A 23,383-nucleotide genomic window follows, 5' to 3' on the forward strand; every position below is an offset into this window, starting at 1 on the left:
TTTTCTCATAGGTGGGAGAGCAGAGCTGTGACACAGCCGCGCCAAGGGGCATGAACCCTTACATCAGATTCTGTATTTTACAGGTTGGCTGCCTCAGCGTGGCACAGAGGGTCTTCATGGCCCCTTCACTCAGGATGCTGCCACTCAGGTCGAGCTGCCGCAGGCTTGGGTGGGTGCTGAGCACGAAGCAGAGGTCTCCCCACCACTCATCAGCAAGGCGCCTCGCTGGCTTCCTATGTTGGAAAAGGAAAGAAACATTTGCTTCCACGGGATGGAGTTTAGCGCGAGCAGGTGTCACAACAGGGTCAGAAGAGACCCGTCCATCACGGTAAGACTCGGATGGCTTCTGAGGGTCTGAGGCCCATTTAGCGTTGTTGCCTTGTGCTTTGCGTGAGTGCTCTCCTACCCACCCTGCTTCCGGAACATTCCGACACTCCAGGGGGGTGTGCGGAGGGGACCTGGAGCCACCAGCTCTATAGTCAGATATACCCTTAGATCCCAACTCCCCCTGGAACGGGAAAAGGTGCGGTTCACAAGGATGTTCCTCAAAAAGTTAGAAGCAGAACTACTCAATGCTCCAGGAGGCCCACTTACACACAGGAATTGAAGGCAGCACCCTGAAGAGGGATTTGGGCTATCTTCACAGCAGCCGAGGTACAGAAATGGCCTAAATGTCTGCTGACGGATGAACGGATTAGGAAAATGCAACACACCCACACGCACGCACGCACACCAGGGAATATTACTCAGCTTTAAAAACAGGAAATCCAGGGGCGCCTGGGTGGCTCAGTCGGTTAAGCGTCCGACTTTGGCTCGGGTCATGATCTCACGGTCCGTGAGTTTGAGCCCCGCGTCGGGCTCTGTGCTGACAGCTCAGAGCCTGGAGCCTGTTTCAGATTCTGTGTCTCCCTCTCTCTCTGTTCCTCCCCCGCTTCCACTCTGTCTCTCTCTCTCTCTCTCTCTCTTTCTCAAAAGTAAATAACAAACAATAATAATAAGAAAATGGCACAAGTGAAGGACTCACCCTTGGGGACTCAGGGGCTGTGCCTCAGTGAACTCATCCTTTGAGAGGCTCTCCTGCACATCCATCCGAATTTTCCGCAAATACTGGCAATGCCGGAGGCAGAAGGCGGACACCAGGACATCCATTCTCCGGTTCATTGGAAGCCACACTTCTTGGAAGCTGTTCAATGCCAAGCAAACAAAGTCTTCATCTTGAGTCTCAAAAAGACAGTAGAAGGAGTCCAGGAAGTCCAGAGGGGAGGGGGTGCTGGGCTGCTGACCCAGCAGGGAGATCCAGCCCAGAAGCCCCTGCCTCACCACCAGGGGGACTGGACATCCAAGCAGGACTTCCAGGGCCCCCATCACCTCTTTGCTCATGAGGCCAAACAAGAAACGCTTCATCTGGAGCAAGTGAGCATTGGAGCTGATTTGTCTGAGCTCCATCAAGCTCCTTATGTTCTCCATGAACACAGGGTAGGGATCCCACTCCATTTCCAGTCCTTCTAGAACGTAGTGCAGGGCAGCACAGAACTCCTGGATGCTGGGGTGCAGGAACGTGTAGCACCTTTCGTGGCCATGGTCTCGGAGGAGGACATTCATGTGAAACAGAGCGGAGAGCTCGGACTCCCTGAGTCCGTGAACACTCAGGTCATCTCCGTAAAACACAAACTTCATGTTCCACACTCCCTGCACTGCCATGCGGCACAGGCTCTTCAAGGTGGCTCTCTCTTCCCGGCTGAGACAGCGCTGGGATGGGTCTCGGGGAGTGAGATGATGGAACAGAAAGGTGGTGTACAAGCCCGTGAGGGTCTGGCAGGAAGGAGGAAGGCTCTTTCCCGACGCCTCATGCAGATTCAGAGCCTCGCAGGTGAGCCACCCCAAGATGGGGACCTGGCACTCGTTAAACAGCGGGTGGTTGTCCACCACCGAGTTCAAGACTTTCGTCTTCTGATGCTCATTCTTCATGTGCTTAAGGAGCAACTGAACCCTTTTCTCCACGGAGATGCCCCTGACTAACAGGTAACGGGGTGACAGGACCATGGATTTGAGCTTTTCTATGCCCGTGTCTCTGACGGTGATCATCAGGGAGGCCTCAGGGAGCAGGACTTTCTTCAGCAGACTGTGCATCAGAACGGACATGGGTTGCTTGTCTCCCCAGTCTTCACAGAGACCCAAGTCAGCATCTTTGAAGGCAAAGTCCAGGTCATTGAAACCATCAACAACAAACAAAAGCCTTTCTGGTTGGGACATGATCTCCATCACCGGAACCTGTGAGTGTGGCCACTCCCTGCAAATTAGCTCTGCAAAACTGACCTCCCTCATCCACGGCATTTCTCTGGCATGGAGGAAGAAGACATAGGAGAACATTTCCTGGTAGAGTTCACCTCGCGCCCAGTACAGCAGGACCTTTCTGGCCAAAGCTGATTTCCCAATTCCTGATTTCCCGTGCAAAACCACAGTGTGAGGCCGGAAGCCCCTCTGGTCTGGATTAAAAGCATCAAACAGTATTTGCATTTCTGGACAGTCAAAGGCAAAGTTGTCAACACCATGGTGTGCGTCCAGCTTCATAGCAAATTTTGTCATCACGTGACTCTTGTAGTCCCCTGTATTACCTCCACAGCCCAAGTTGGACAGGGGAAGGGAGAAGAAAAAACAGGAAACAAAGTTAGAAGAAAGTCTGGATTTCAGGAAAAAGCAAAACACAAGTCCCCAAACCCCTGGACGTAGAATCAATGGATCCTAAGTTAGAGCATGTATGTGTACATGGTTCTTTCGTTTCTTCCTAGCAATGGGCTGATAACAACCTCCATCCTTCATGCAAAGGTCAATTCCTTAAAGCGTATGAACGTCCTACAAAATACCTCTACTTGTCCCTTTAGCCCCATCTTTTTTTTCAGCACTTAATACCTGACACATTACATTTTTGTTTGCTTCTTGTCTGTCTCCCCTCAGTAGACTCTGTGCAGGGACTTTGTTATTTACTGTTGTACCTTTATTAGAATGATGCCTGACACCCTGTAGACACTCAAGTATTTGTTAAACGAATAATCTATGCCAAACACTACTATGCAGTCTATGAAAGGCAGAGAAGCTTAGGGGAGCTGAGGATGTGTGTGCATCGGCACTGATTTCTGGGCTTGCAGGACAGGCATGGATCTCCAGCAGCTCCGGGCTGCCGTGGAGAAACCCCTCCATGCAATGGGAAAACCTGCTCTGCCACAAAGAGGCAGACATGGCCCTGAAGTCAGACAGATCCTGCTTGAAATTCCAGGCTCTCTTGTATGGTGTCAATTTCTGAGCCTCAGTTTCCCCACCTCTGAGAGGAGATTAACATCCTCTTGAAGTGTTGGAATAAATATTTAAGAGAGAATGTGCCTTCAAAATATATTGGCACAGGGCCTGGCAAAAACAATCAGTGGCCACTATTGTCGTTACAAACCATAGTTCTTTCGCAGTATCTGATTATATTTTTATCCTAGCACTTGTCACAAATGGCAGTTATTTTATGCATCTGGTTTTTGCCTAGTCCCTAGCTTGTGATGGAAGTTCCATGAAGGCACTTTATCTGCATACCTCTAGACTCTTCAACAGCCTCTGACGTCTGACAGGTACTCAATAACATGAAAAACAAAAAAACAAAAAAACCTCCTCTAAGCTGGGGTCCTTACATTTGCTGGTAATACTATTATATATTTTTTAAAAAGATGACAAGATCCGGGGCGCCTGGGTGGTTCAGTCGGTTAAGCATCCAACTTCGGCTCAGGTCATGATCTTGCGATCTGTGAGTTCGAGCCCCACGTCAGGCTCTGTGCTGACAGCTCAGTGCCTGGAGCCTGTTTCAGATTCTGTGTCTCCCTCTTTCTCTGACCCTCCCCCGTTCATGCTCTGTCTCTGTCTCAAAAATAAATAAACATTAAACAAATTTTTTTTTTAAAAGATGACAAGATCCTCTCTGTACAAGTGTATAAGGCAATGACTATCTTTACATAAAATATCTACCCAGAAGTTCTAAATCTTAAGCTCCCTTATTCTGTATAGGGAAAGGTATTAAGACACCTATATTAAAACTATAGGAAGCAGGGGTGCCTGGATGGCTCAGTTGGTTAGGTGTCTGACTTCGGCTCAGGTCATGATCTCATGGCTCATGAGTTCGAGCCCCGTATCGGCCTCTATGCTGAAAGTGCAGAGCTTGGTGCCTGCTTTGGATTCTGTGTCTCCCTCTCTCTCTGCCCTTCCTTTGCTCATGCTGTCTCTCCTTCAAAAATAAACAAACATTAAAAAAATTAAAAAAAACTGCAGGAAGCAGACCTTGAGGTCTGAAAAACCTGTATTTGCTGAGCTCAGACTGATGCATTATCCTCAAAGGACAGACTATGCTCCTGGGCTATAGGTTTTCAAAGAGAGAAGGAAGCCCCAAGGAGGTACGTCTGCGTTGAATTTGGGTTACCCTTGGCCACCTCTTCTCCCATGGACTCAAGTATTGCATCTGTGACCAATAGTTCCAAATCTCCTTCAATGGTGCTGACTTCTTCCCTGAGATCCTAGGCTCATGTGTCAAACTCCCCACCTCAAAGGGTCACAGGGACCTCAAAGTCAGTGCGTCAAAAACTCATGTTTTACCTCCAACAAGAAACTCCTCATAAGTTTCCTATAAGTGGCAATTAGACAAAAGCTTCCATTTGTGGACTTACTTTGGAACAGATGTTTGCCTCAATGCTTTCTCCATAAACCTAATTTTAGCCCCATCTCACTCTTATGGTGGTTTGTTCATCTGCAAAATGGGGATATTAATGCCTCTCTTAAGAGACTGGTGTAGGATGCTATGACATAATCATAAGACATGGAGAATAGCACCTGGCCCATGGCAAGTATTCTAGAGAGGTCGTCAATATTGGCATTTATTACCACTCATCTCAACTGAAAATGGACAATACTGGCAACTGCTGGGTCTTCAAGCATTTGTCTAGTGAAAGATTAAGGCTAACATAGGTTACGTCACAGAGGTGGAATAAAACTCCAGCTTGAAAGTCAAATAAATCACTGATTCCTGGCAACACCATCCATCAGACTGTCTAGTGGAAAGGCAGGAGCTACACCTGACACTTTTTCCCCAGAAATCCCAAACACCAGCTTTTATCAAATACCTCATAAGTCAAATCACTTCTGTCCATCAACACTTCCTTGTACATGCATATTCATAGTGGCTTTATTCACAATAGCTAAGAGGTAGAGACAACCCGAATGTCCATTGTCTGATGAACAGATAAAGAAAAGGTGGTCTATCTACACAACAGGATATTAGTCAGCAGTAGAAATGAGCTAAATGAGCTACAACATGAATATAGAAAACATTATGCTAAATGAAAGAGGCCAGTCATGAAAGACCACACTTGTAGGATACCATTTATACGTATGGTATACATACATAGAAGTCCAGAATAGGCCAATTCATAGAGGCAGAAAGTATATTAGTGGTTTCATAGGACTTGGAGAAGAAGAGATATAGAGTGATAATGGGTTTGGGGTTTCTTTTGGGCAGAGGAAAATGCTCTGGAATAACATAATGGTGATTATTTGCACAACATCGTGAACATGCAAAGAAACACTGAATCGTACACTTTAAAAGGGTGAGCTTTTTGGTACATTGATTATAGCTCAACAAAAAGTCTCAAGTGGAGTGCCTGGTAGCTCAGTTGGTTGGGAAACTGACTCTTTATTTTGCCTCAGATCATGATGTCAGGCTTTGTGAGGTTGAGCCCCAAATCGGGCTCTGTGCTGGCAGTGAGGAGCCTGCTTGGGATTCTCTCATTCCTTCTCTCTCTGCCCCTCCCATGATTTCTCTCGCTCACTCTCAAAATAAACTTGAGAAGAGAAGAGAAGAGAAGAGAAGAGAAGAGAAGAGAAGAGAAAAAAGAAAAGAAAAGAAAAAAGCCTCAAGTAATATTCCTCAGAGAAGTCTGCTGTCACTTCCTTGACTGGTCAGTTGCTGTTTCATACAAACATGGCACCTGGGATATCATCGTTTTGTATTTTGTTTGGTTTAGTTAACATATAACTCTATATGGCCATATGTATATATATTTTACCACTATGTTCCTATCAGTTCTTCAAATGGTAGGTATTCACAAAATAAAGGTTGACAGAAGGACTTGGGAAAAGAGGTCACCACCAGCCAAGTACTTCTGAACAAAGTGCTTGATTACTCTTGTCTATATTTAGTGCCTGTCAAACGAGCTTACGCTTCATGCCCAACTTCCCCAGAATCCCAGGTCTTTGGAATGTGTCTTCATACAAAGTAACTGTAGATGATCACAGCGGGCATATGTGATGCCTTTGATGATGATTCATTCTAGGAGCTCTTGGGGGAGGAGACTGATGTACCAGAGACAAATGCAGATGAGCAATGGGAAAGTGGACTCCTCTGCCACCCAAACTCCATTCCAGGATGGCCAAAAAAAAAAAAAAAAAAAGCAAACCAAAAAAAAACCCCCACAGCCAATCATATTTCTTTACCTTGTTCTTTCATCTCTGCTGCTGTGGCACCATCTTGTTCTATAGCTTGTGAAATTTCTGCAAAAGAGAGAAGGAAGAATAAACTCCCCCATTCTTTTATTTTTAAATATAATTGTCAAATTGGTTTCCATACAACACCCAGTGCTCATCCCAACAGGTGTCCTCCTCAATCCCCATCACCTGCTTTCCCCTCCCTCCCACACACCCTCAGTTTATTCTCAGTTTTTAAGAGTCTCTTATGGTTTGCCTCCTTCCCTCTCTAACTTTTTTTTCCCCCCTTCCCCTCCCCCATGGTCTTCTGTTAAGTTTCTCAATATCCACATATGAGTGAAAAACATATGGTATCTGCATTTCTCTGCCTGGCTTATTTCACTTAGCATATCCTCCAGTTCCATCCACGTTGCTACAAGGGGCCATATTTCATTCTTTCTCATTGCCAAGTAGTATTTCATTGTATGTGTAAACCACATCTTCTTTATCCATCAGTTGATGGACATTTAGGCTCTTTCCATAGTTTGGCTATTGTTGAAAGAGCTGCTATAAACGTTGGGGTACAAGTGCCCCTCTGCATCAGCACTCCTGTATCCCTTGGGTAAATTCCTAGTAGTGCTATTGCCAGGTCATAGGGTAGATCTATTTTTAATTTTTTGAGGAGCCTCCCCACTGTTTTCCAGAGTGGCTGCACCAGTTTGCATTCCCACCAACAGTGCAAAAGGGTTCCCATTTCTCCACATCCTCTCCAGCATCTATAGTCTCCTGATTTGTTCATTTTGGCCACTCTGACTGGCGTGAGGTGGTATCTCATTGTATAAATTCCCCCATTGTTATGTGAATATCTGAATTAGAGAGGGCACAGACCCACATCTCAGGACCAGTTTGGAACATGGCAGCCACTGGCTCAGCTAGAGATGCTAAGTGTATGTTAAATGAGCACTTGATTCAAAATCAGGAGATAGGAAGTTCTGGTCTCAATTCTGCTTTTAATTCTTTGGAGACCTTTTGGCAAGTCATTAAAATGGTGGATAAAATCTGGTGGATAAGAACCAAGGGTCTGGAGTCAGACATAGGATTTAGATGGGAAGTCTGTCCCTTCCTGCTTATGAGGTCTTAGTCAACTTGCTGGTCTAACATGCTTCTGTGGGTTCATCTGTAGAGCTAGGATAAGAGCTCCTACATTGTGGAGTTGCTCTAAATTAAATCAGGTGTTTTGGTAGAGGAATAGCACGGTCTCTGGTGTATAATAGCTACTACTTGTTGAGAATAACCATTATATCTACTTATTAAAAATAGTTTCCTAATGTGGATAAGTACATATTTGACATAGGTGATATGGGAATGACTTATGGTATTTAAGGAATAGTCAAAAGGGTGGTGTTAATCTTGCAAATTATAAAAAAAAAACCACCATGCAATAAATTATCACAAATGTAACAGAAAACCATTTGAGCATTTTAAAGCAGACGAGTCAAGTTTTCAGATGTAAATTTCTTTAAAAAAATTTTTTTTTCAACGTTTATTTATTTTTGGGACAGAGAGAGACAGAGCATGAACGGGGGAGGGGCAGAGAGAGAGGGAGACACAGAATCGGAAACAGGCTCCAGGCTCTGAGCCATCAGCCCAGAGCCTGACGCGGGGCTCGAACTCGCAGACCGCGAGATTGTGACCTGGCTGAAGTCGGACGCTTAACCGACTGCGCCACCCAGGCGCCCCTCAGATGTAAATTTCTAAAAGATCACCTTGGTTATTATTGTATGGAAAATGGATTGCATACAACTAGAGTGGAAACGGGTAAGAAATTTGAAGGAAATGATTCTCATATACAGGGTATGGGTAGAAAAACATAGAAATGGATTATACTCTAGATGTGCATCTTATAGGATTTTGATTCATTGGATGAAGGTGGAGAAAGAAAAGAATCAGTCAGTCAGACTAAAAAGCGAGTAGGCTTTTGGAATGAATAAGCAGGTGGATAGCAGTCCCATTTACTGAAATAAAAAAACACGTGAGTTCGAGCCCCACGTCAGGCTCTGGGCTGATGGCTCAGAGCCTGGAGCCTGTTTCCGATTCTGTGTCTCCCTCTCTCTCTGCCCCTCCCCCGTTCATGCTCTATCTCTCTCTGTCCCAAAAATAAATAAACGTTGAAAAAAAATTAAAAAACAAAACAAAACAGAGGAGGCAGATATATAGAACACCAAGAACACCAATAACAGCAGATTACATGGTCTTCTGAAGCACACATAGAACTTTCTCTAAGACACGCCACATGTTAGCCCTTGAGACACAACGTGAAAATGGAACAACAAACTAAAACTTATAGCATGGAGATAGAGCAGTGGTTAGAGTGTCGACATGTGTAGGGTTTAAGTATACAGCTTAGCCTCTGGATCTTCAGTTTTGTTACCAGATGATTGGAATTACAGTTACTACCACACGAAGTCCTGTGGAGATCTAGGAGATTGAAGCACGTGGCACCATGCTTAACCCCTAAGGTCTCAACAAGTGGTAGTTCTTGTGTACAATGGTAATTTAGAGGGGTTTCCCAATGTGGCTTAGAAGACCCCAGCTTTTGTCCATTTTGATCCTACTGCCAAGATTAGTCAGTTGGTGTCTCTATTTCATATTGCTAAATCACTACTTAGTAATCTTTAAACCCAATAAGATACGATTTTATCCCTTGAAAGAGAATATATGGGACTCCCCCTGTTAAGCCTAGATTTACATTAAAATTGGGATAATTTATGCTCTCTGGGATTCTGAAACTCTGTGACTCATCAGTTCCTCAGACTTTAGTTTTGAAAGGGATTTTCCTGCCCACAGTCTGAACAAAGCTGCTTCAACAGGAGGTTGGTCCTGATTCTTTTGAGGTGTTAGACTTCATGGTCAATGCTGACTGCTAGAAGATTAGCAATATATAAGTGGTAGTGTGGGTAACAGTGGGGGAAAGCATGCTGTCTATATAAGCCTACATCTTGCCCTGTATGTTTTGGCATCACTGCTTTGAGTCCTTTTGTTGGTCTCCTTTTTCCTCCACTGAAGTGTAAACTTCATGAATGCCAGGGATTTGCATGTACTTTGTCTGTGGATGTATCACAAGTCACAGAGCGGTGCCTGGCATATCACTAGTACTCAAATATTTGGGGACTTGTATTGAACATGGTTTCATGTTATCTGGTTCTCCTCACCAAAGCCTCCAAAACAGATTATTAGGTGAAGCTTGTCCTGGTGGGGTCATGGAGTTATCCAAACTGAAGATGGAAACTCAAATAGTTGTAAGAAAGCTTTAAGATCACAGAGCTCTTTGGACTCAGAATAAGAAAGACCATGATGGGAATGCAAGCTGGTGCAGCCACTCTGGAAAACAGTATGGAGGTTCCTCAAAAAACTGAAAATAGAACTACCCTACGACCCAGCAATTGCACTACTAGGCATTTATCTACAGGATCCAGGTGTGCTGTTTCAAAGGGACACATGCACCCCCATGTTTATAGCAGCACTATCAACAATAGCCAAAGTATGGAAAGAGCCCAAATGTCCATCGATGGATGAATGGATAAAGAAGATGTGGTGTGTGTGTGTGTATATATATATACACACACACACACACACATATACACACACACACATACACACACAACACACACACTGGAGTATTACTCGGCAATCAAAAAGAGTGAAATCTTGCCATTTGCAATTATGTGGATGGAACTGGAGGGTGTCATGCTAAGTGAAATTAGTCAGAGAAAGACAAAAATCATATGACTTCACTCATATGAGGACGTTAAGAGACAAAACAGATGAACATAAGGGAAGGGAAACAAAAATAATATAAAAACAGGGAGGGGGACAAAACAGAAGAGACTCATAAATATGGAGAACAAACTAAGGGTTGCTGGAGGGGTTGTGGGAGGGGGGATGGGCTAAATGGGTAAGGGGCATTAAGGAATCTACTCCTGAAATCATTGTTTCACTATATGCTAACTAATTTGGATGTAAATTTAAAAAAATAAAATTTAAAAAATAGATTAAAAAAATAAAAAAATAAATCTTTTGAAAAATTAAAAAAAAAAAAAAAAGAAAGACCATGATTACCAGATCCTCAGAACCCATACAACCACCTGACAGAACAGAAAGAACACTGGACTATCAGGAGTAATGGTTCAAGTCCCAGATGTGCCACTAACTCATCACCATGTGGCTTGAGACGTATCCATTTTCCCACCATGCCCATACTGACCTGGTACTTCTTTCATGCTCAGTTCTTGGTCATTCTTCATTGTAGAATTTTCTGGCATTTCAGCCAGTGAATACCCTGCAACGGAGAGTAGATGAAATAATAGTCTCTAACAAAGTCAGCAATTTCCAAGACTAGGGATGAGATTTCCCATTACTAAATACTGAGGGGAACCAAGACAAGTCTCAGATCTCAGTTTATTCCATGACTAACTGGTATCAGAGACAATGGAGTCAGATCCTCAAGTGCCACCAGCACAGCAAAGCAACAGAGACTTGTTACAAAGACAGCTCTGATTTTGAATTTGTAAATTCCAGTCCCAGTTTTGCTGTAAGGCCTTGGGTAATTAACATAACAAGGCAGTTTATGGTGGCTATCAAGAATTTATCTTCAAGAGTCATCCTGAACACCTCTCTTGAACTTCAAACTAGTTAGTTAACTACTCACTAGGGACCTGTGAATTATCCAAATAGAGGTGTCCAGCTCATCATTTCTAAGATTGTTTACTCCTTCTACTGTCTACTTGCTGCAAAACAACTCTTCCAATGTTTCTTGGGATGAGGTAATGGAACCCCATGCACCCAGTCTCATGCCAGAAACATGGGTGTCATCCATGATAGCATATTCTCTCTCTGCATTTAGTCCTACAAAACTGTTTGTCTGCTCTTGAAACATCTTCAATTGAATTTCTACTTTCTCTAATGGCCACTGCCACCCTGGCCCAAGACACCTTTATTTCTCCCAGGGGATGCCAGAATGGCCTCTTAACTGGTCTCCCCACACCTATTCATTTATTCTGTCTGGACCACAAAACACTTCAGCAACAATGATGAAATGTCAATTGGATTATTTTTACTCCATCCCCTTTCAAACGAATGGCTTATTCTTTGCTATTAAAATTATTTTCAAGATGCTGTGTTGTCCAACTTGTAGTCCACTTCCCCATATTTATCTCTTGTTCCCTCAAGTTCTTCATGCTCTAGCCAAGCTCTTTGTTAAAGGCTTCATGATGCTCCTGTCTTCTGCTCATCATGTGCTATGTGCTTCTCTAATTATGCCCAGTTGGCTTGGCTAGCTTCTTTTCTTCATATTTGTTTCAGCCTGAACTTCACTTCTTCTAGGAAGTGATTCTGTCCTTCACTTTCCTCTGGTCTGGAATAGGAACCTCTCCTTTTTCTACACCATTAAAAAAAAATCACCCGTTTATTCCTCTTCCTTGCTGCACTGGAAACTATGAATTCTCATGGGTCACATGCCAGAGATTTAAAGATATGTTAAATAATGAGTCCTGTCTTTGTCACCTGTAAGCTCATGAACTGGGTCATGTTGTAGAACTTGGTAGAAACTCTATTTTATTTTATTTTTTATATAGAGAGGGAGGGAGCCAAAACATAAGAGACTCTTAAAAACTGAGAACAAACTGAGGGTGGTTGGGGGGTAGGAGGGAGGAGAGGGTGGGTGATGGGTATTGAGGAGGGCACCTGTTGGGATGAGCACTTAGTGTTGTATGGAAACCAATTTGACAATAAATTATATTTATTTAATATGAAATTTATTGTCAAATTGGTTTCCATACAACACCCAGTGCTCAACAGGTGCCCTCCTCAGTGTCCATCAACAAGTTTCCCCTCTCCTCCACCCCCCATCAACCCTCAGTTTGTTCTCAGTATTTAAGAGAATCTAATGGTTTGCCTCCCTCCCTCTCTGTAACTTTTTCCCCCTTTACCTCCTCCATGGTCTTCTGTTAAGTTTCTCAGGATCCACCTATGAGTGCAAACATATGGTATCTGTCTTTCTCTGACTGACTTATTTCACTTAGCATAATACCCTCCAGTTCCATCCACGTTGCTACAAATGGCCAGGATTTCATTCTTCCTCATTGCCAAGAAATATTCCATGGTATATATAAACCACATCTTCTTCATCCATTAGTCATAGAACCTCTATTTTAGCTTCTTCAATGGGGAACCTATTTCATGGAGTGGGTTTGAGACTCAATGACAGGGCAGTTTCAACATAGTGCCTCATCTAGAGTACTGACTCAGTAAACATCACCCGTCATTTTAATTTTAGAGCCCTAATTTCCTGTGAATCAATTAGGGATTTTTTTTGTTTTCCACACAGGGCTTTTTTGAAGCTCTGAAAGGATAGCTTCTCTTAAAGTCCTTTGAACTTCAGATAGATGCAGAGTTACATCTAGGCATTTAGGGCCAATCTGACTGCTCACCCTTGGGACTCTTTTCTAAGTTTTCTGTCCACAGTTGAAGAAGAGAATTCCTCTTGATAAAGGAGGGCTATTATTTTTTCTACCTTTCTCCTAAATACCCTAAGATAGTCACACAATATGATCTGAATACATTGCTATAATATGGACACCAAGAGTCTGACAAGATCAATCCTTAGAGTTCCTTAAGCCTTAGTCCTTCAGCTTGGGGCAAGAAATATGGGATAAACCCACTGTACATCCACCATAGTGTTCTCAATAAGTGAATGAAGCTTTGTTGATCCCTTTCTATACGTTGTGTTGTTGAAACTTTGCAACAGCACATGTAAGCATTAGTGTTCCAAGATGTGGAATCCAAGGGTCAGTAAAAGCGGAGTAAAAGCGGATTTGCTCAAAGTCACACAGAACAAGTAGAAGGTCCAGAGCTCAAGCTTAGCATTTAGGACTCTAAATCCTATATACTAACTTCAACCAAATTCTGTCCAGGTAGAGTGTCTATCTACTCAATTCTTCTCTTCCACTGTTTCACAGGGGAGAGACTACTCTAATTTCCAGCCAGGTAGGATGACCATTGAGTGACTTCTCACAGTTCAGACTCACGCTGTGGAGATGGACCCAATTAGACATCAAGGATACTTTCCCCATTCCCATGGGGGCTTGATGTCATTTCCTTTCTCTCCTACCCCTGGATTTGCCCCAAGTCTTACTCACTTTTCATCTCTTTCGTTGCCTTCTCAGAGAGTATGGACAGGTTCATCTTTTCAAAGATGTGAATAGATATTTTCCAGGCAAGAGATTCTCTATAATGCTCATGCAACAGGGAGGCTAGATGTTCCACACTGGCACTGTTTACTTCAACCCATGGAAAAGAGCACATTGCCAGTTCTGAAGCATTTTCCATGAGCAATTCCTTAAATGTCTGAAATTCTTCCTTTCCTAGCTGCTTGAAACACCACTGCAGTCCATAGTTGGAAAAGGAGGGTAGTTTGGCTTCCTGCATCTTAGTGCAAGGCTGAGAGCTCAGGTTTTGATGGAAAAGTGGATTCTTTGGTAATATGGAGCAAATGACACCTGTGGAAGAGTAGTAAGATTCAAAAAAGGATCTTGCATCAAATTCTCAAGTTCATACAACCAACCTCAGTTAACTCACTAGAAACAACATTCTCTGTTCCTTTTGTGAAACACACAGAAAAGCCCCATTCATGGGTAACAATTCTTTATAGACTTAAAATTACTTGACTTCATATCTGTTTATCTCATTACAAGAATATAAGCTCTGGGATGTTTTGCTGCCCTTATCCCTAGTTCCCAAAACACCACCCAGTGTAGGGTCAGATTCAAAACACTTAATACATAAACACTAATTTGAAAGGATATGTGCACCGTATGTTTATTGCAGCATTACCAACAATAACCAAATTATGGAAGCAACTCAACTGTCCATCAATAGATGAATGAGTAAAGAAGGTGTGTGTATATGCACACACACACACACACACACACACACACACTTGGATATTATTCAGCCATGACAAAGGACGAAATCTTGAGATAAGCAACACCATGGATGGAGCTAGAGAGTATTATGCTAAATGAAATATGTCAGACTGAGAAAAACAAATAACATGATTTCAGTTGTATGTGGAATTTAAGAAACAAAAAACAAATGAGCAATTGAAAAAAAGAGAAAGAGGCAAACCAAGAAACAGACTCTTAAGGATATTAAGAGAACACACTGATGGCTACAAGAGAGGAGATGGGTGGGGGTGATGGGCAAACAGGTGATGGGTATTAAGGAGGGCACTTATGTGATAAGCACTAGGTGTTGTATGAAATTGTTGAATCACTATATGATACACCGGAAACTAGTATTACACTTATATTAACTATACTGGAATAATTAAATCAACAATAAAAAAACCCAAAACACTTATCAGTGATGCTCTTGGATAATGTAGCTATACTCATGAAAACTGGCAAATAAGTTACCACCACTTACTGAAAATTAGTCACACTTTTTATTACTATTATTATGTTTATTTTTGAGAGAGAGAGACAGAGAAAGACAGAGAGAGAGAGACAGAGAGAGAGACAGAGAGAGAGAGAGAGAGAGAGACAGAGACAGCATGAGCAGGGGAGGGGCAGAGAGAGAGGGAGACACAGAATCTGAAGCAGGTTCCAGGCTCTGAGCTGTCAGCACAGAGTCCAATACGGGGCTCGAACCCACCATGATCTCATGGTTTGAAATCATGATGAAATCAGACCCTCAACTGAGCCACCCAGGCTCCCCTATTATTATTTTTTAAAGTAGGCTCTACATCCAATGTGGGGCTTGAACTCATGGCCCTGAGATCAAGAGTTGCACGCTCTACCAACTGAGGCAGGCAGGTGCCCCACACAGTTTTTAGAGCAGTTGATTCCTTCTGTGTCTGTTAACATAATATGAAGTTACATAAACATAGTAAAGAGTTGTGGTATAAAAATAAATGGGCAAACATTTGAAAATCTTATTTGACAAGGATATTCTATCTAGAAAATATAACGATAAAAAGATAAACAACCTGATTAAAAATGGGCAAATGATCTGAATAGACATTTCTCCAAAGAAGATCTACAATTGGCAAATAAGCACATGACAAGATGCTCAACCTCCTTGGGCATCAGAACAGATTCTACACCCCTGACCCCCTCCATCAGCTTGTTCTGTACATAGACGTCCATGACCTGTACCATGCATTTCTTCTCAGAATCGTCTAGGCTGATCGGTGGTGACAAACATTTTGTACTTGTTAGGAATGCTCCAGGAAGAATTCTTAAATCTAGGAAATCTCCTCTTCCATTATTATATGGCCTCTATAAACAGGGACAACCGATACCAGTTGGGCATTTTGGGGCTGTTCTGGTCTTGCCCAGCCATTGGTTTGTGGTGGAAAATAAAGCAATCAAAGGGATATCACGTAATAAAAAACTTTAAGGGCTCAAGTAGACGGCAACTTGATTTTTTCCCCATGAGCCATAGTAGAGTGGAGGTTAGCTGTGCTGGATATTCCTATACTTGCTGTGCTTCTAGGTCTGATTTGTAGACACCCAGTGAGGTCCTCTCGAGCTCCTTCTTGGTACTGGAAGCATGTCACCAAGGTGTAACCAGATTATAAGGTACATGTCTGGTCAAACTCGGAGTTTTGTTGTTGCTGCCTAGGCAGACGGGGCATCTACTCTCTGTGCCCTTAACTTACACACTGGATTCTGGTAGTTTCTCTCTGCTGCTCCCCTGCCATTCTCTACGTGCAGTTTTAAGGAGGGGGTGGTGACTAAGATTACTTGAATTTACAATGAGAGAGCTGGAGGATAAAGAAACTGAAGATTATAAAATACAGTTAAAACCTTGGATTGCGAGGAACTTGTTCTGTGAGTGTTCCACAAGATGAGCAAGCATTTCTTTTTTTTTTTTTAATTTTTTTTTTAACATTTATTTATTTTTGAGACAGAGAGCATGAACAGAGGAGGGTCAGAGAAAGAGGGAGACACAGAATCTGAAACAGGCTCCAGGCTCTGAGCTGTCAGCACAGAGCCTGACGCAGGGCTTGAACCCACGGACCATGAGATCATGACCTGAGCCGAAGTCGGAAGCTTAACCGACTGAGCCACCCCGTCGCCCCAGAGCAACCACTTCTAATAAGTTTTAACTTAACAAGCAATGTCTTGCAGTATGAGTAGTATGTGATGCTGAAGGTCACATGGTCACAACTGAGCCAGTGCTTCTTGAAATTCACCTTGATATACAAGTGCTTTGGATTACAGGCATATTTCTGGGATGAATTAAGCTCACAAACCAAGGTTTTACTGTACATGGAAGGAAACATGGAAGGAAGGGCTCTGGGCTGGTGAAAGAGGGGGACACAGATGCCACTGTGACAAAATGGTAGTTTTCCTAAGCTAGAGTATTTCAAACACTGCTTTCAGAGATGAAGCGGTCTACATGGGCACAAGTTTTCCCCCTAGGATATAGGACACAGGGGATCACAAATGTCTGGTTTATGAGAATTACATCTTAAAACAGTTCAGAGATGGTAGTCAGACCATTATCATAGACTGACCAGCTGCCTGGAGAAGCAAGTAGAGTGGTTGGGACAGAGTCCTAATGGCCCACAAAACTGAAAACAATCAGCCCTTTGCAGAAAGTCCACTGACTTCTGCTCTTAAAAAAAAAAAGCTTCAACATTGGGGTGCCTGGGTGACTCAGTTGGTTAAGCATCTGACTCTTGGTTTTGGCTCCATTCATGATCTCACAGTTTGTGGGCTCTGCGCCAACAGTGCAGAGCCTGCTTGGGATTCTCTCTTTCTCCCTCTCTCTCTGCCCCTCCCCAACTTGCTCTTTCTCTTTCAAAATAAATAAACCTAAAAAAATTTAAAACTAAAATTTCCTATTTTTCCCCCTCCAACATAAAACAACCTGGATACGTGGAGATGGAAAACAAAACACCCCTCTCCCCCTGCCCCAATCTCCCAACTATTCGGTTAAGTGGTGATAAATGAATATGGGAAGCTCATTTAAAGGAGAATAAATTTCAGATGGCCACACCTGCACACAGGTATAGACATGATTTGAATTGAACGTTTGCCTTATCGTGCAATCAAAGGAACAAGTAGAGGAGAACTGTGGCTGTAAAAAGTCACAAAAGTCTCAGTGGTCTCAGGAAGGTTATTTTTAGGATGGGATGCTTGACAAAGTTTATATGCTCAGAGGGAAGAGTAAGTAAAAGTAGAAGCAGGAAACAAAACAAATGAGTACTTACTCTTTTCTAAATCCCTTCTTATGCAATTTACAGCAACTCATTAATACTTTCCATCAGTAATGTGGATACACAAAGAGTGTTACTGTCTTCACTTTACAGAGTGTTTTAGGAAAAAGCATTTTAACGCACATCGGATTATAATGCTCCACCTCTTCCAACACATCCCAGGAGGGAGCTGATAATCAAACCCAACAGAGTAGGAGGAAAGCACAGGTGGAGGGACTGGCCTGGGGAAGGCAGATGGACCCCTTCCCCTGGAAAGCTGAAGAGGGATTGGGGAGAAGGTAAGGACATTATTCCCACAAAGGGCATAGTTGTAGGTTGGAAAGATGTAGAGTAAGACTGGTGGTTAATATTATTTTCTGGAAATAAATAACTAGCCAAAGCTTCCCCTTTGTCTTTATCCTTTATTCTATCTATGTCTTGCAATAGCTTTCTGCACCGGGTCTGGAATGATCCCATAGAAGTGGTCAAGATCACAGGGCTTGAGATCTATCACATGCAGTTTTGAATGTTGATTCAGCCCTTGCTACTCCAGGCAAAGCCATTTATTCCTCTGTGACTCAGTTTCCCCATGTGACAACACCCTCAGGACTGTATAGCGCTTCAATAACTGTAACCCTTCCCTGTGTGGTTAACATATAATTAGCACCTTAATTATAATTAACATATAATTAACACAGTGACAACCCTGAGCTCCCACAAGACCTGGTCCAGACATCAGCTGATCTTGAACTTAGAGTCACAGCACCCCCCACTCTGTCCTCTATTTTAGACCCAGAGACTGGGAAGGATTAAAGGAACGTACTGAAGGAACCCAAACAAACGTGAAAAATATTCTTTTATCAAAATGGGGAAATGGGACGCCTCATTCTTTCAAAGCATATCTTTGGTTCTTGGGCTCTGGCTAGTCTAAATGGAGAGCGTGGGCACACAGAGCCAAGCTCAAGGAATAAGTCCTAACCAGTGCCAGAGAAAGAAAGGAGATGAAAGCTAGGAACAAGAGAAAATACTCACCAACTCGCCTCCAAAATCAGAGCCCGCTCCCCGGCCAATGGGCAACCACACGGTGAGGGTCTTTGGGGAATCCTGGGTCAGTGACGTTGTTGCTTTCCATTGGTTGTCCTGGGCTCTGAATGGCCAGCTACAGGGTAGATGTGGAGCAGCTGTCTTCTGCACCTGTCCTTGCACTATTGAAGATGCTGCCTCATCCTTAGCACACCTGTGCTCAGCCCTCACCTGGTTGTCCCAGGACAATGTTCTTATTTTACACAACCTGCGTTTACTGACCAGTGTCTAATGCCACTGCTGTTGTCTGTTCAGTTGACTTTCTCCATAAACTCTTTTTTAAATGTTTATTTATTTATTTTGAGAGAGAGAGAGAGAGTAAGGGAGGGATGGGGAGAGAGAGAGAGAGAGAGAATCCCAGACTCCATGATGTCAGCGTAGAGCCCAATGTGGGGCTCGAATTCACAAACTACGAGATCATGACCTGAGCCGGAGTCAGACACTCAACTAACTGAGCCACCTAGGCGCCCCTCTCCATAAAACTCTTACCTGGATTCCCTGTGAACTCATCGTAAGCATTCCTGTTTGTTATCAAAAGAACAGTCTCTGAAATTCTCCCCTTCTGAAGTGTCCATCTTGGGCAATAGAAGTACTAGCCATTTTGTGCCTTGAGTCTCCACGTTAATCATTGTCTCCTGGAATTCTCCCATCCTTCCCCCTGCCCTCCTCACTTTACTGAAATATAACTGACAACACTACGTAAGTTCAAGCTACACAATGTATTGCTTTGACACACTGATTCACTGAAAAGTGATTGCCAGCAATGCTAACAGATACCTCCTATTCCAGTAGTTCCCAAACTTCACCCCAGGTTAGAATCATCTGGGAGAATTTTAAAACCCCTGATGCCCAAGCCACACCCTACTCCAATTAAGTCTGGATGTCTGGGGCTGGCAGCCAGGCAACAGTGCTTTTATTAAAGATTCCCAGGTAAGACCCTGTGCCACAAAGACTGGGGACATTGTCACACTTTCAAGCCCGGCTATTTTCAAGGCACATTCCCCTACTGCTTTAGCAAAGGGGTGTCTCCTGGGCCCTTGTGGGGAACCTGTCAGTGGGTGGATTCTCTGGCTTTCTGTTGCCCCCAGGCAAGGCAGTTCAGGGCAGCCCCACCTCATTCACTGTGGATCCTAGTGGTAGTACATTATGATCATCTCCAGCTGTTAAATTCTGGGCTCTGGAGAACAAATCAAAGCAAATGAAATTTGCAAATGACATATTGGATAAAGGGTTAGTATCCAAAATCTATAAAGAACTTATCAAACTCAACACCCCAAAAACAAATAATCCAGTGAAGAAATGGGCAAAATACATGAACAGACATTTTTCCAAAGAAGACGTCCAGATGGTTAACAGACACGTGCAAAGATGCTCAACATCACTCATCATCAGGGAAATACAAATCAAAACCACAATGAGATGTTACCTCACACCTGTCAGAATGGCTAACATTAACAACTCAGGAAACAACAGATGTTGGCAATGATGTGGAGAAAGGAGAACCCTTTTTTACTGCTGGTGGGAATACAAACTGGGGCAGCCACTCTGGAAAACAGTATGGAGGTTCCTCAAAAAATTACAAATAGAACTACTCTATGACCCAGCAATTGCACTACTAAGTATTTATCCAAAGGTTACAAAAACACTAATTCAAAGGGGCACATGGACCCCAGTGTTTATAGCAGTGCTATCAACAATAGCCAAACTATGGAAAGAGCCCAAATGTCCATCGACTGATGAATGAATAAAGAAGATGTGGTACATATATACAATGGAATATTACTCATCGATGAAAAAGAATGAAATCTTGCCATTTGCAACAATGTGGTTGGAACTGGAAGGTACTATGCTAAGCGAAATTAGAGAAAGACAAGTATCATATGATTCACTCATCTATGGAATTTAAGAAACACACAGATCAACATAAGGGAAAGAAAAATAAGATAAAAACAGAGAGGGAGGCAAACCATAAGAGACTCTTAAATACAGAGAACAACCTGAGTGTTGCTGTAGGGGCGGTGGATGGGGGGGATTGGCTAAATGGGTGATGGGCACTAAGGAGGGTACTTGTTGGGGTGAACACTGGGTATTATAAGTATGTGATGAATCAGTGTGTTCTACTCCTGAAGCCAATATTATACTATATGTTAACCAACTTGAATTTAAATAAATAAATTTTTAAAACCAAAAAAAAGCAAATTTTAAATGGAAGATTGGATTACCTTTATTTTTCTCTATGCTTTAAGGATGGGGTGGAAGTGGGGTTGAGGATTCCAACTGCTCTGACTTTTGTAATGAAACCCTTATGGAGACCAGAGAACCAATGCAGATAATACCTGATCATTACTTTGTATAGAAAAACATGAGTTTTTCTTTTTTAAAAAACAATTTTTTTAAGGTTTATTTATTTTTTTGAGACAGAGAGAGACAGAGCATGAATGGGGGAGGGTCAGAGAGTGAGGGAGACACAGAATCCGAAACGGGCTCCAGGCTCCGAGCTGTCAGCACAGAGCCTGACGTGGGGCTCGAACTCACCGTGAGATCATGACCCGAGCCAAAGTCGGACGCTCAACCGACTGAGCCACCCAGGCGCCCCAAAACATGAGTTTTTCAAAAGAAAATATCATATGGCTGCCTCTATATCTTTGAGTTCCAAATGCTGTCCTAACTCCTTCATTCATGTACGACATGATTTAGACCTGGAAATTTCAGACTGCCCTGTGATGTATAGTCCCTTCCTGTGAGGTTGGAGGGGAGGTCATCTGCATATTACTAGAGTTTCTCAAAGTTCTGTGGACCACGAGGAGACAGAGCATGTAGGGAACCACTCTCTAGAGCAAGGATCTAGTTCAGCCTGCTATGTGTCCAAGAAACATTTGGCTTAATTTGTTTTATTGTATTAATACACTAAAATCATTTTTAGAAGTTCAGTTTTTAAAAAGTTTATTAATTTTTGAGAGAACGAGAGAGAGAGAGAGAAAGAATCCCAAGCAGGCTCCACACCCAGCACGGGGCTTGAACTCACAACTGTGAGATCATGACCTGAGCTGAAACCAAGAGTTGGATGCTCAGCCAACTTAGCCACCCCAGTGCCCCTGAGGTTTCTTCCATTGATCTACTAGTCTACTGGTAAATAAATAACACTTGAAAAGCTTTCACATTGCATTTATGTATACATTTTTAATTAAATTCTTCTGATATCCTCATAGGCAATTCAGATACTTCCCAGAGACAATATTAACATGACAAATTCAAGGACTTCCAGAAGCCAGGGGTGGAAGAGGGCTGGTTTCCCCAACTCAGTGACTAATCCATGTCTAACACATGAACGTCAACATCTCCAAGGGAGCTGTTTAGAGGTCATGCCCCACACCATTTTCCAGAAACAATTGGGCCATTCCAGACTCAGAATGGCCCACAGAATAGGCCAAAATTCCCCAGGTTTTCTCTAGAAAAAAAATACCCAGGGTGGGGTCACCAGATCACTCCATCCATCTTGCCTCCTCCCAGTACTCAATGCTCCAGTCCTGTATGATCCTCAGGACTTCATTCTTCACAGCTGGGCCCTCCAGCCTTGTCATTGTCTCTGCTGTGTAGTTCTGCTTCGTTTCCCTGTGAAGGACAAGAATCAGGCTTTGTTGTCTAAAATTTGGTGTGCGTATGTGTGTGTGTTCCTAGAAACGTACACAGAACCTTGAAGACAGAAGTGCACCACCCTGGAGACCACTGTGGTCCCATGCTGCAAACCAAGACCAGACTACTGCTCTGGGGAGTCAGGGATGGTGGCTGAGGTCCTCCGTCCAACCACTTACTAAGTGTGGTCAGCAGCCTCAGATGGCCCAGTGATTCTGCCCTGTTATTTTCACTCTGGTGGAGTCTCCTCCCTTCTTGGGCTATGGTCGGTCTGTGTCACCAGCAGAATAGGGCAGGAATGATGGATGCCACTTTCAACTGAAGAGATCAAAGACTGAGGTATTTTTTTGGGTGTCCTCTCTCTGTCTCTCACTTGTTCTGGAGGAAGCCAGCTGCATCGTCATGAGCAGCTGTACAGAGAGTAATCGAGGCCTCCTGCCAACAGCCACATGGGTGAGCATAGAAATCACTCTTCTAAGTCTCCATCATACCCCATCAGTGAAGACCGTGAGCTAGAACTACCCAGCCAAACCGCTCCCATTGTTCTGACCCTTGGAAACGTTACAAGAAAATTAACGTGTGTTGCCTTAAGTGATTAAGCTTTGCAGTAATTTGTTACGGAGCAATGGATAATGAAAACTCCAGATACCCTTAAAACCTCCACCCAGAATCCACCGCTGACTGAGAACGCTGTGGCGTCACATCTCCATGGAGGAAGCCGCCATCCCAGTTCACAGATGGGGAAACTGAGACTAGAGAGGTAAAGGAACTTGTTCACAGTCATATGGCTGGTAAGTGGTGACTCACTCAGTTAACACAAGGAGGGAAGGTGAATGACAGAAGGAAGTTAAAATCCAACAGGAGAGTGCAGGCCAATGTTCCCAACAGGCACCAGGAAAATATAAATCCCGAGGA

The 23,383-nt window shown here is 43.3% G+C and overlaps 3 protein-coding genes across 12 annotated transcripts in view; 1 reads left to right on the top strand and 2 right to left on the bottom strand.

Annotated features, from left to right (window-relative positions):
• The window catches only part of NLRP5 (NLR family pyrin domain containing 5), a 32,325-nt gene extending 18,282 nt beyond the window's left edge, over positions 1-14,043 (bottom strand). The window contains exons 1-5 of the mRNA XM_047834446.1: positions 13,683-14,043; positions 10,751-10,825; positions 6,517-6,573; positions 1,025-2,615; positions 63-233 (exon numbers count right to left, since the gene is read on the bottom strand). Coding sequence (XP_047690402.1) covers positions 63-233; positions 1,025-2,615; positions 6,517-6,573; positions 10,751-10,825; positions 13,683-13,971 — 2,183 coding nt within the window. The 5' untranslated portion in view covers positions 13,972-14,043. The remainder of the gene's footprint in view (positions 1-62; positions 234-1,024; positions 2,616-6,516; positions 6,574-10,750; positions 10,826-13,682) is intronic.
• Positions 1-23,383, top strand: part of NLRP13 (NLR family pyrin domain containing 13) — a 143,455-nt gene that overhangs the window by 15,290 nt on the left and 104,782 nt on the right. For all 10 annotated transcript variants that reach the window (XR_007147213.1, XM_047834427.1, XM_047834426.1 and 7 more), the window contains one exon: positions 84-328. The gene's annotated coding sequence lies outside the window, so the exon portion shown is untranslated. The remainder of the gene's footprint in view (positions 1-83; positions 329-23,383) is intronic.
• Positions 22,318-23,383, bottom strand: part of NLRP8 (NLR family pyrin domain containing 8) — a 32,853-nt gene continuing 31,787 nt past the window's right edge. Inside the window, 1 exon segment of the mRNA XM_047836076.1 lies at positions 22,318-22,447. Coding sequence (XP_047692032.1) covers positions 22,318-22,447 — 130 coding nt within the window.

The sequence above is a fragment of the Prionailurus viverrinus genome, chromosome E2 (assembly GCF_022837055.1).
Source record: "Prionailurus viverrinus isolate Anna chromosome E2, UM_Priviv_1.0, whole genome shotgun sequence".
NCBI lineage: Eukaryota > Metazoa > Chordata > Mammalia > Carnivora > Felidae > Prionailurus > Prionailurus viverrinus.